Genomic DNA, 12,809 nt, shown 5'->3' on the forward strand with positions numbered 1-12,809 from the left:
CAGGGGTGTCCAACCTTTTGGCACCTCTGGGCCACACTGGAAGAAGAAGCGTTGTCTTGGGCCACACATGACATACACACACACTAAGGAAAACTGCTGAGCAAAAAAGGTTCTAAGTAAATTTACAATCTTATGTTGGGCTGCATTCACAGCCAGCCTGGGCCACCTGCGGCCCGTGGGCTGTGGGGTGGACGCCCCTGTGTAGAGAGCAAAGCAATACACATGAACCTTCCTTTCCTTCATTAAGCAAAAATATGCATAATCTCATGCAGGCCGAAGCAACGCCCTCACACAGTGAATTTAAAGGGCTGCCTTTCGGTTGAAAACTTCCTTCGAGCCAGGCACTGGGCAAACTGCTCCGCATCATTCGTTCATTTGGTCCTCCCAACAACTCTGTGGGGTTATCATTCCCACTTTACAGATGAGGAAACTGAGAGCTGGAGAGGGGAAACACGGCAAGTAATTTCTGACCCAGAGAGGGACCCTGCGAAGCCTGCACTCCCAGCTCTGTGACTTACTCCGGCAGGTTCTCCCTCCTCAGAGCTTGGTAGGCAGGTGGATCTAAAACTGAGTGGCTTATTTTGTTTTATAGGGTGTCCCAGGGTGCACAGCACCGGAGGAGCGAGCTTGGCTAGCGTGCGGTATTGCTCCTTAGGTCAACAGGCGCCCTTGGGGACAGGAAATGCCGGCTGTACACAGGGCCTCTGAGTCCCGAGGAAAGAGACAGGGGCTGCACCTGAAGCTGCATGTTCGTCTGGGTGAGTTCTTCAGCTTTCTTTTCCAGTGACATCACCCAGACCTTCCTCTTCTGCCTGCAGCGGGTGGCGGCTGCCCGGTTCCGTTCCAGAAATTTCCGCCTCCTCTCATCTGGATCCTCATCCACCACCCTCCGCCGGCGCCCCCCGGTGGGTTGGGGCGGCTGTATTGTCTGGGTGGGCTGCATCTGTTGCGTCGCTGGTGAGACCTGCAGGCAACGAGAAGGAAGATGACAGGGTGGGGAAGGAGCGTGTCGGGCAAGCGAGGAGACCCAAGCCGTTGTTGAAATGCAATGCCCCGCAGAGCCGATTGCCTTAGTGAGCATCTCGAACCTGTTCTCTAAAAATGAGCTAAATGGTGACATCACGTGAGCTCATGGGGCAAAAAAAAGCGTCCTCTGAGCTACCTTCCATGATATGTTGGCAAGATATAGGAGTGACTTGTGGAAAGAAAGTCAAATCGATTTTTCTCTATGGGCACTGGCTGAATCCTAGCACAGGAAACATGTTTTTCCTCCTTCAGATGTTAAAAAAGTTCCCTTTAAGGTGCACATTAAAGTTTAAAGTGCCCGCGTGTGGCTGCACGTGGGCACCGAGGGGTCAGCGGCACTGTCACCGTGTTGGTGAGTCCTCTGCCGTCTGGGCAGGTCGCGAGCGCCTGCCCTTCCGGTGGTGCTAAAACTAGAGCACACCTCCGGGGTATCGTCCCCAACGTGACCCCCATGAAAGAACCCCGTGAAGCCCCGAACGCAGTTGCAACCCTGTTTTCACCGTTTCAGGGCTTGCCGACAGTGGAGGCAGTGAGAGGAGGCCTTTCTGGGTGACTGGGGAGCGGGGCCCATAAAAGGAGGCATTTGGGGCCGCAAGGCGCACGGAGTCACACTCCTCGTGGTGAGCCGGGAGGGCCGCCGCACTTTCTCGTTGACTCACAATGTAAGGAGGTCCCGGGAGGGGCAAACCACGTCATCATTAGGACGTTTTCCTAGCCTGCGGACTCCTGGTAAGCTCTGCCTGGGGCTCGGCCACGTCTAAGGTTTGAGAGGCCCCCCCGCATGTACAGCTTCGTCTCCCTCCGTGCCGCAGGTCCGCCACGCCTCGTGAGGTGTCTCAAGTTAACACAGTCTAAGAAAGGCATTTTCACTGTGATCTTGTTCAAAGTTTAAGAAGACCAACCTGGGCTTTTTTTTTTTTAACTATAGGGTAAAAAAGCAAGCGTTTGTGCAGCTAATTATAATAGCAATGAACTAATTGCATATACAATTGGCTGCTTACTTAAAATAGAGAGCAATTGGCTAACTGATAATTAGTTAATGAATGGTTTTTATATTCAAAGAACTGTTACACATGCCTGTGAATTAACTGGTACAGCAACACAACCAAAACTTGATGTTATCCTTCTCCTTAAAAAATGAGTACACATGTAAACCTACTTGCCTATCTTTGACCTTGTAGTTTTCTTTCTCCCTTCTAAATACAAGTCTCACCACGGCATTAGACTAAAAGGGTGTTTTGAATAGCATTTTATTGCTACACTCTTGCTAAACTTCTACTGCCTTCCCTGGGTTTAGAATGAATCATGGCCAACGTGTAATGAAAACTGTGCTGACATTTGCGTTACTAAATGCTCCTAGGACTCGATGAGCTTAGTGTATTATTAACCCATTTTGCAGGTGGAAAGACTGAGGCGTAGGGAGCTTCATCTGACCACACAGGAGGAAGGAAGAATGGAAATGAACGAAAGTTTCCTCACTCCAAAGCCGGCACTGTTATTTACCACACAGAACACCTCTAAGCACTTTGGCAGAAATAAGCTTATCCGGCAAACAAGCTTATCTGCTGAAGAGCTTATGTACTCAGAGTTGCTCGCGGACGGCGGTCCAGGTTCGGTGTGTGTTAGGGAAGGGGGCTCAAGAGGTCGAGAAGCTATGCCTGTGTGAGGTCCGGAGGCAGACGATGAATAAGTGTTACTTGGCGGTCCCAAGCTTCGGACGCCATCCTGACCCAGCCGGTTGGGAGCTGGCAGCGTGGAATGGGTGGAGGGGGACTACCAAAGGTCACCCTGCTTGGAGATCCAAAGCGTCTAGGGCTGGCCCTGCTCCTAAGCATGCCCTTCCTCCGCTTCCTACCACTCACTCCGGTGCGCGGACCCGCCTCTCTTCTCGGGCAGGGTGACATAACGTCTGCCTGGCCCCCGACCCTCTTTCTGTTGAGTCTAAATGCCGGCTTTCTTCCTAGCCGTTCCTGGTGACTCCCCGCCGCTGGGATTTGGCCTTTCTCTTGCACTGATGATCTGCAGAGCTTGGCTCTCTGTCTGCTCCCTCCAACGCGTTTCACATTGGGTGGGATGAGTCACCTCTCCTCACCATTTACACAGCACCTTGTGCCCTGACATCCATTACCCAGCCTCTTTGTCTGCCGGGAATTGTTACTCTTTCGACTTGAAACATTCAATGTTACTGAGAATATTGCCCTTTGGGCGTGACTTCCATTTTGCAGGAGACAAAGTTGAGTGTCTACGATGTTACGGGGCACCGCGGCTAGAACCACAGTTGGCATCAACCTATTTTTCTCATTCTTTATTCCCATCTTTCTCCACACGCTTAAATCCTGCCTACTCCTCACATTGATAACACTTTTTTAGGGTTAACCATGGAACACACTGCAAAAATAGATTTTGGAAGTCTTGAAGTTTACCTTTATCTCTAAAGCCTAGACCCGAAATTTACGGCATTATTACATGCAGAAACTATGATCAGGTAGGATCTTATGGGTAGCTGTTAAGTCCTAGGAAATGCACAGAGCTCCCGAGAGCATCAGATAGAACACCTGGGCTGGTCAGACAAGAATGCTGCCCATGACCGCCCCCCAACCCCGCCCTTTAGAGCTCGCACTGCGAACAGGAAGGGGGAAGGGGCCACGAAAAGGGTCTACCTGTGCTTGGTTGCCGGAGTGCAGGGGTGGGTGTGGCGAGGTCTGGTGGTGTGCTGGGTGTGCATGGAGGTGGGAGTGGGAGTGATGATGCGGGTGGTTCTGCTGGTGATGGGGCTGAGCATGGGGGTGGTGTGCTGGGTGCTGGTGCTGGTGCGGGTAGGGGTGGTGGGCCGGCAGTGTCTGGTGCTGATGCGGGTGCGCGTGCATGTGGTGGTGCGGCGTCTGGTCCTGCCGGGAGCCCATCATGTCCATCATGTGTCCCATGGTGTTCATGTTCCCGTTGGGCATGGCGGCGGGGTGGTGAGTCAATGCAGCCTTCAGCCTCTGAAACGACAGAACGAGAGGGGACAGCCGAGGTCAGTCACGTACACAGCGGGGACTCCGAATCAAAGTGACATACAGTTCCAATCTGTAATACTTTATATGGTGCTAGTGTTCACGTTGTTTTACTGGTAGCGGTGTGACTTTTATATTAACTTCATATTCTCATAAATACTGTGCTAGGTAGGAAGGTCAATGCCAGCCACAAACATTCATTAATTGAATAGTCACCGCACATGAGCAGGGGCCCTATCAAGATTTAGATCTTCTACTAAAACGTATTTCCTATTGTTCAATTATTTACCATCTCCCACTGACAGCCAGATACGAGTAAAACCAAATAAAACCATTCAATACTATAATGCCACCGAGCAAAGGGCCCCATCATCTGATCTGGCTGTGTGCTGTGTACAAATCACAAGAACAAGAGGTTTTTGCCTTTAAAAAGATTCTCTGACACAAAGAGTACGTAACTATACACGTTTTGAAATATAGGAACTACTAATGTCATTCAAGGGCTTCAGAGCAGATCATAATGTGCAGGCTTTGGAGGCCACGTGCAGGCCTTTTCCATTTGCTGCCGTGATGTAACTCAGAGACCTTCCTGACGATCTCATCGTTCTCACACAATCACCTTCTTCTCACTTGGGGAAGGGAGTGGGAAAGGAGAGGAACACAGCTTCTCTGATGGCCACTTCGCACACAAAAGCATTCTCTATGAGCGAGCAAACAGACATGCACACAAGTGCGGAGGGGTCCGCACACTTATTCTGGAAAGAGCCAGAAAGTTCACAGTCCTTCACGGCACACCCTCAGGTCTCCTGCGGACGGCATGGAAGTGAACGGTCACGCTGGGTGCCAATACCACTCTACTTAGGAACAGGAAATTTTAATTTCAGAGAATATTCACGTGACCTGAAATGCTATTCTACTCCTGATTTTCAAGGCTCATTTTCAAGTGTAGAAACCACTGTTAGATCCTGGGCTGTGCAAATGCGCTCAGGGGCCATGGCCCGTCCTTTCCTGGCCCCGGCTTTAAAAACTCAGTTGGGAATCAGCTGCATCACAGTTTCTTCGAGACTATGTGTGTTTCTTCTTGTACACACACATGTATCACCATATCCCCAGGGGCCCCGTGGCCTAAGTACTGCACAACACAGTTCCTCCTCGGACGGGTGTCTTCTGCAGAGAGGAGAGTCTAGTTGGCAAGCTCACATTGGCTTCATGAAGTATTTACGGGGGAGCTCAAGCTCTCTCCTGATTTGTGTTCTTATCTGATTGTGTAATCACTGTGAAAAGGAAGAGTTTGTATTTAAATGACCAAAGCAACAGTCAAGCTCCAGCCCTGCACAAAATTAATGACTCTCCGCTGGTCAGAGTAAACTACTGATAAACACCGACTCCAGTCATCAAAATCTTCAGTTAAACAAAAAAGAGCCTCCACTTGTGGAAAAGTAAAAAGGCAGCGGAGGCTCGGCTGGGCGGGCCTATATGTTAGTGACAGGTGATTGCCGAAAGCATTTCCGACGTCCTAATTCGGTAACCGCTACGTCCACCTGGCTCCTCCGTGTAAGCCATAGCCACCGCCCTCCATCGTGACAGTCCTGAAGAAGCTGTTTCCGGAACTGCTGGGAAAGACTGGATGCTGGATGCAGTGTTTACTGCAAATGAACTATGTCAATGAATACTCCTCGCCTCCAGTTTTTAGAAATGATTTCATTGTTTTTATAAAAATGCTCATTATAAAGCATTTAAGCAATGCCTAAAAGTACAATGAAGTCAGTGACCGGGGAACCAAACACCTTGTTTACATTGGGTGGGAGAACAGCATTCCCGAGAACTCGCTGTATGCCCGCGCAGAGATGGAAGAGTGAGGAGAACCGTTTCACAACAGTGGGATCCTAATAGCACAGGATTTTAAAAGCTTTTGTTGAATATAACATGAGCAAGAGAAGGAAAAATCAAATGAATTGCTGGATTTCAGATTTATATATATTTCTTTTTTACCCCAAGAAAAGTTTCTAAATGACAGCTCCAAACTTAACAGTGAATAAAATTATGAAAAAGGATTATAATGAAATCATTATGTTTTTTAAAATGGACATATTGGATAATATTAATGGATTTTCTAAGCTATTCCTTGTAATTTTATTATTGGAAAGATGTACAGCTCTATAGTAAAAAAAAATCAACCATTACAAAAACAGGAGGTAAGAAAGTAGATCAGCAGCTCCCTGTTCCCTCCCTGAGCCCCAGCCCCACCGCCCCAGGGAACCACGGTGTGTCTCAGGCATTCCCTCAGCATCTATGAGCATGTGCTTGTGTGAGCCCCTCTTATGACAGGGAGTTTTGTGTCTTGTGTTTTTTCATCTTAACAGTATACCTTTGGCACCTACCTAGAGCAGCAAAGACTGAAACAATGGCTGGCGTTAACTGAGCACTCACTACGTGCCACTCCTCATTGTGTCTCTTACAAGTATTAACTCACCTAATCCTCAGAACAGCCCTGCAAGGCGGAAAGGGAGGCTCACCCCCGTGCCAAGTTCACACCACTGGCGAGGAGAGGAGGTGCTGGAAGGCATGCCACATGTACTTTGCCAAGGACAGGAATAAACTGCGTTATGCCACCTCGCCATCATCAAAAGGAAAGGCAGGAATAAGAGAGAGGGCTAGAAAAGTTGGCAAGACCAGAGGCCTCTGCTGCACGATCTTGCAGTAGGCTGTACGTGTGTTGCTCTGCATGCAACTGGGGAGCCAGATACTGTCTGGCTGAAACTTGGCAGAGGGAAGGGTAGATAGTAAGAATTCTCAGGAAGCTCAAATACAGCAAAGAATAATGTAGGGCTTAGCACGATCATCTCCCTTGTTATATTTGTGAAGAGTGAGTGAATAGAATATATTACCCCTCCAAACACAGATCTGATAAGGTCCCTTCTCCTTGCCCCCACTTTTTAACCCTTGGACAAATGACCCTTCTACAGCTTTCTAATGCTAATGGTGAAGGTCAAAGCCCATGATTCGGCCTCTGCCTAGGCCCTGTAGTGTGTGGCTCTGCCTTCCCATCATCTCTTGCTCTTCCCACGCAGGCCTCACAGGCCTTTGCATTTGATAGTCTTCTTACCTGGAATGCCCTTTCCATTTCCCCAGACATTCTAGGGCCCTCAGCCTCAGACTCCTCCTCAGTAAAACTCTCCCTGGTCTCACGGTGTAAATCCGTCCCTGTTGTTATGTGGTCCCAGTAGAGCCATATTCCTCCTTTTAAAATCCAAGTTGTTGTCATGATTTTTAGAGCGATTCTTCAAGTAATACCCATCAACCATCCCAGACTGTAAGCTTCATGAGGGCAGGGGCCAGGGTGGAGTTTGCTCAGTGTTAAATTCACAGCTTTAGCACGGAGCCTGATGCATTAGGCTCTGAATTCGTATTTTTGGCATGAATGAATGAATGAATGAATGGAATTTTCTGAGGCTCGGGATGAGCATGTGCATTTTCATCTTTAATTACTGCAGGTGGTATTCCTACAGGAGGATGGTTTTATCAGTCAACTGAGGCCAGCACAGTCAACTGCAGAAGTCACATGGGCGGCTGGGCTGTACAAGTCCACTGTCAGAGAGCTCCCGCTCTCCACCCTGCCTGCCCTCGAAAACAGGGTAACAAGAAAAAACACCAACACACAAAAGGAATGCACATTAACTTCATCTTGGTATATTTTCCCTGAAAAAGTGGCATGGAAAATCGAAAAGATGTTTAGGAGCGGGTCACTCTGTCCCCCCTTCAATGCCGCAAACAACTTTTCCACCTTTAATTAGGAGCAAATGGAGCCTGACAAATAACTACTACGAACCAGATCTTCATCTCTCAAATAATTAGCTCGTACTGCGAGGGGAAATGACTTGACTGCTTCAAGTCTATTCTTGCATGTTTCACACCAAGACAATAATCTTAGTCAGGTTTCTAACATTCCATTTAACTAGTCACTCAACAAATATTTGCTGGGCATTGAGCTAGGCGTATCATTATTTCTGTGCCCACTACGCGGAGGAAAAGGGAGACACATAAAACGAAAGCTCTTTCAAAGCAAGGGGGAAAAATGCGTAAGTGTTCAAAGGAAGATACTCAAGCACCCCTCCAGACTGTGGGTTCAGTCTGCCCTCCAAACACCAGCTTACACGAGCTTTGAAGGAAAGCAGTGAAGATAAATGAGAACCGAGCCGCTCTGCATATGCTACATTTAATATTCGCCGTGTCCTTTCCAAACACTCTGGGGCACTTCTGACAGTCCTAAAGGGCCCGCTGCTCCCCTCCATCCTGGTGCCAACAAGAGGCACGGCACTGTAAATCATTAAAATATACCAAACCTAGATATTTGTACCCTACTCTCTCAGAGATGATAAATGAATGGAAAATGAGTTCAAGCTGTATTTTGCAGAATGATTTTTCTTTTTGAAGCTGAACTGTGTCTTGTTTTAAATAACCATTCTACCCAATGCCAAGAAAAGGCAAGGGAGAGAGAGGGAAATTAATGAGCAAATAAACATATATTTTTCAGCTATAAAACCCAGGGCTATTACTGAGGTGTGACTGCAAGAGAGGAAAAAAAAATGATTCTGTTTACTTTCTAGCGTCCTCTACCATATCCATTTATTTGAGAGAGCAAATCAGGAGAGACAGCGAGAAGCCGGACACAGCTGGTTCCAGTCAATAAGGGTCATTTTCATTCTCTGTGTATTTTACCAGCTCCTTGTTCGCTGTTCCTGATGCGGGGGTGGGCCTGCTGCCTGGGATCTGAGTCCTGGTAAGAACCCAGCCATCTACTTCATCCCACACTGTGCCTGGCTGCTGCCCTGAGAGCTCGGCCCCAGCCCCAGCCCCAGCCCCAGCCCCAGCCCCAGCCCCCTTTTAACCTCCGGGTTAGCTCTGTTTGCATCGGGGCACGCTGTGGGAAGCCCAGGTACAAGCTCACGTCATTACCGCCACAGGGGCACATACGTGTGGGCCTGCGTGAGCACACGCACACACGACACGCCCACCCACATCCACCCCAGGCAATTTATCTTTCGTTAACAACTCGCTCTTGCCAATGAGAAACATTTGTGGAACTGTAAAGACATTTCTTCTCCAGCCTTCAGTGGGGCTGATTGCTTATGCTCCACAGGCTCTGACGCCAAGCGGGATTCAACATTATTTGAAATCGGGTGGGGGTGGGGCAGTGGGTCAAGGTGGAGGAGGGGTGGGGGGAGAGGAGGTTGGCACATTCTTTCTAGAAAGGTTTTCATTAAAAATGGCTGTTGACTTTTGTTTCAGCAAAAAATACGTATCAATATCAAAACGTAGTGATGCTAAGTTGACAAGAGGGCATCTATATGAAAATAGGATGGAATCCGTATTCGTATTTCCTCTTCAATGCAAAATAATTGCGATCAGCAGCCTCCCCAAAGTCCTTCTGTAAATGCGATTCCTTCTTGCTATCTCTCCCCAGACATAGTTGCCCAGCAAAGTGGTACACGAGGCTTCCGAACGGTCCAAACGGTCGACGGTGTGAGACCGGAAGCCTTCACCGGAGGCGTATTTGCAATATCAATGACTATGCACTCACTCCAGGTATCAAGGATGTTTGACAACAAGTCTCTGAATTAGTAAAACAAATAACTGATACTTATCCACTGAATTCCATAATTATACGTGACCAGTTTGGGTCCCAAAATGCTCCCTGCATTTGAGTTGAGATAGAGATGGGCAGAAAGAGAACAGTTGTGTCGTGCTCTGGGGCAGTCCCATGAACTTGGAGCTTCATTTCGCCAAGGTAAAAACAGCACCAGTGCCCAGAGCCACATCTGGGCTTCAGGATGTCCACTGAGAATCAGCGTTTAACTTGGACAGCATAGTGGATCCTAAATGCTACATTTACTTCAGGACCAATAGTAAGAAGACTAAAATCACACCTGGCTTAATCACTGGGAATAAAATGTGCTCCTTTCAAAACTTTCGTGCTGTAAGCTCTGCTCTGACGGTTTCGCAATTTCAGTTCAGCCATGCATTGCTTAATGGTGCAGATATGCTCTGAGAAATGTGTTGTTAGGTAGTTTCATTGTTGTGCAAACATCTTAGCACTTGCACAAATTTACTACACAGCTAGGCCGTATGGTATAGCTTACTGATGCTAGGCTACGAACGCGTACAGCATCTTACTCTACTGAATGCTGCATGCAGTTGTGTAAATGGTAAGTATTTCTGTATCTAAACATAAAAAAGGTACAGTAGAAATATGGTATAAAAGATTTTTAAAAATGATATATCTGTATAGGGCTCATACCACGAATGGAGCTTGCCAAGAGAAAAGGGGTTTTAATATCTCAATTTTTTATTTTTCATAAAAAACTAGTATTACCCTTTACCTACAAAACAACTCTACTCCGTCGCCCTAATGACTCTGCATAACCTTTTGGTTTCTAAAGTTTCTTATCCCATTATGTTTCCTCACTTCCTAGAGGAGGAATCAAGTTCACGGTGGGGGAACCAGGCTTCTACACCAAGACTTCTTCCTCCCAGTCTCCTGTTCGTCTTCTGAAGTTCTCTGAAACAATGACTTCCTTCTTCATTGCAGACATCCACACAACTCCCTTCTCCAGTACATTCCTACCTCTCAGCAGACCCCAACTCAAACCTTTGCTCTGACGGGGTCGGGAGCGCAGAACCCCACCCTCGTTTCTGTTGGGGAGGTTAGGGCACGTGGAGCCAAGTGGTCCACTTGGGCAGGAGCCGGAGGCCGTGTTGTGGTAGAACTAAGACTGGCTCCTGCTCTCAGAGCAGTTGTTTCTGAAACCCACTAACTGTACGGCCTCTCCATGCGCTCACCACCCTGCTGAATTGTAAAGGACAGTCACCGAGTTGAAGAGATGCGGGGAAGTGGTATCTGAAATAAAACAGTTCTGTAAGTGTGCATTCATCAATTTCTTCATTAAACAAGAGTAGATTGAAGGCTCACTCTTACAGAACTGTAATTCATATGTGACTTAGATATTAGTATGGAAGTGTTTGGCAAAGAAATTGCTAAGATTTGTCTGTGGGGGTTTTTTTGTTTGTTTGCTTTTTTCTGTCTATCACCAAAGTTGAATGTGTAACCTAGTGCCTAGGTCTGCTTTACCTTACTTCAGAAGTTATACCCACAGGTGGACAATGGGAGAGTGAACCAAACACCAAACTCTCTTCCTTGCTCAAATTAGAACTGTCAAGGTACCGCTTTTCCTACAACTCTATCATCTTACTGCTGGCTTAGAGCTCAAGACAAAAATGCAGAAGCCATAGCCCTCAACTTGTATGATACAAAGGTAGTTGCGGGTGTTAAACGCACTGGATGAAGAATCAGTATTCAGAAAGGCCTTGGCGGACCAGTATCATGGAATCTGATGAGAGAAACAGAGCAGGGATCAGGGTAACCCCTTAGGCTTGGTTAACAAAAACAACAAAACACAACACACCAAACACCAGTGTGTCTGAAGGCAGCGTAGGGGAGACGGAGCGTGGCCGTTGCGTGCCTAGCAGAGGATGCAGGGGTTTCGTGTGACTTTGTAAAGTACCGCTACGTGACAGATGTGCGTGTCCAACCAGCTGGTGCATCCCTGCAGCAGCATCAGGGAAACCGGATTGGAGAACTTAACGCAAGAGAGGGAGGGTCCTACTCACCTCCGCATGGGCCACGGTGTGCGCCACGCCAGTCCGCGTCCCCCATATCCCTGTCCCCTACCCCGAAGTCCTCAACATCACATCTAACAGGTACTGGGTCTTCTCTAGGGGAGTATCCCAGGTCTCAGCTGATGGACACACATGCTGTTACCACTTTTCCCCTCTTTAATCACACAGTAACGAACACCCTATATACACACATGTTGGCGTGTTTGCCTATTTCTAAAGAGCACTTATTATTTTTAAAAAATCGAATAAATTGTCCCATTCATTGGGTTCAATTAATGTTGCTGGTGGTAGTAGCAGTGGTGTCGGGGGTGGGGTGGGGTGGGAGGGATTGGAACTAGGGTTCTGTTAAGACAGACTGAAAAAGAAAGAATTAGCGGGGTGGCACCCCTCAAACATCAGCTTTCAGTTAAAGAGCCTTTCACTAGGTCTCGTTTCCTTATTCTATCCATATCTCCAGACCCAGGTGAGGTACTGCCACGTGATAGTTTTACGGTCCCCCACTCCTTTCTGGTCACTGAGTCCCTTAAGCTCTGGGATGGGATGGCTTCAGTACTAACTTGGCCCTAGCAGATATTATATCCCTCTGGCCGCTTTCCCTGGCAATTTTAAAGGTGCTGAATACACAGTGGCTCAGAATAAATATTTGTTGATTGCCTGCCTGCCTGCCGCCTGCAAGTCTCGAGGAGTGGTGCCGAACCGCGGAATGTCTTTGAAGCGCAGGCCTATAATTTTCTCCGCAGAAAGAACACCTTCTGGTGGCGGTTGCAGGGAGAATAATGCCCTTTGTCTAACCAGCAAACACGACTCACCCCCAAAAACCCAGCACCTGCAAGCCTGGGTAATTTTAGGTGAGGGCTTATTTCCAGCTTTTATAGAAGAAGAAAGTTCTATTGGAAAAAAGTAATCCTTTGTTATTTTATTTTGGACGAGCTTTTAATCAGAAACATAGGCAGCAACATATGTTAGAAAAATACATATGAAACATAGAACTTCGCATTTATAAGTCACTATGGAAAATCCATGCTAAGGCAACATTAAGTTGGGGGTTTTAATTGCGCAGAAGTTGGGAAAGTCAGAGTTCAAGTTCCCATGGCAAACCTCACTCTTCAT

The 12,809-nt window shown here is 47.6% G+C and overlaps 1 protein-coding gene across 2 annotated transcripts in view; it reads right to left on the reverse strand.

Annotated features, from left to right (window-relative positions):
• Positions 1–12,809, reverse strand: part of CREB5 (cAMP responsive element binding protein 5) — a 384,506-nt gene that overhangs the window by 14,539 nt on the left and 357,158 nt on the right. For both annotated transcript variants that reach the window (XM_045828303.1, XM_045828304.1), the window contains 2 exons: positions 3,687–4,010; positions 737–964 (listed from right to left, as the gene is read on the reverse strand). In XM_045828303.1, the coding sequence (XP_045684259.1) occupies positions 737–964; positions 3,687–4,010 (552 nt within the window). The remainder of the gene's footprint in view (positions 1–736; positions 965–3,686; positions 4,011–12,809) is intronic.

This window comes from Phyllostomus hastatus, unplaced genomic scaffold, assembly GCF_019186645.2.
Source record: "Phyllostomus hastatus isolate PE091 unplaced genomic scaffold, TTU_PhHast_1.1 phas_scaffold_78, whole genome shotgun sequence".
Taxonomy (NCBI): domain Eukaryota; kingdom Metazoa; phylum Chordata; class Mammalia; order Chiroptera; family Phyllostomidae; genus Phyllostomus; species Phyllostomus hastatus.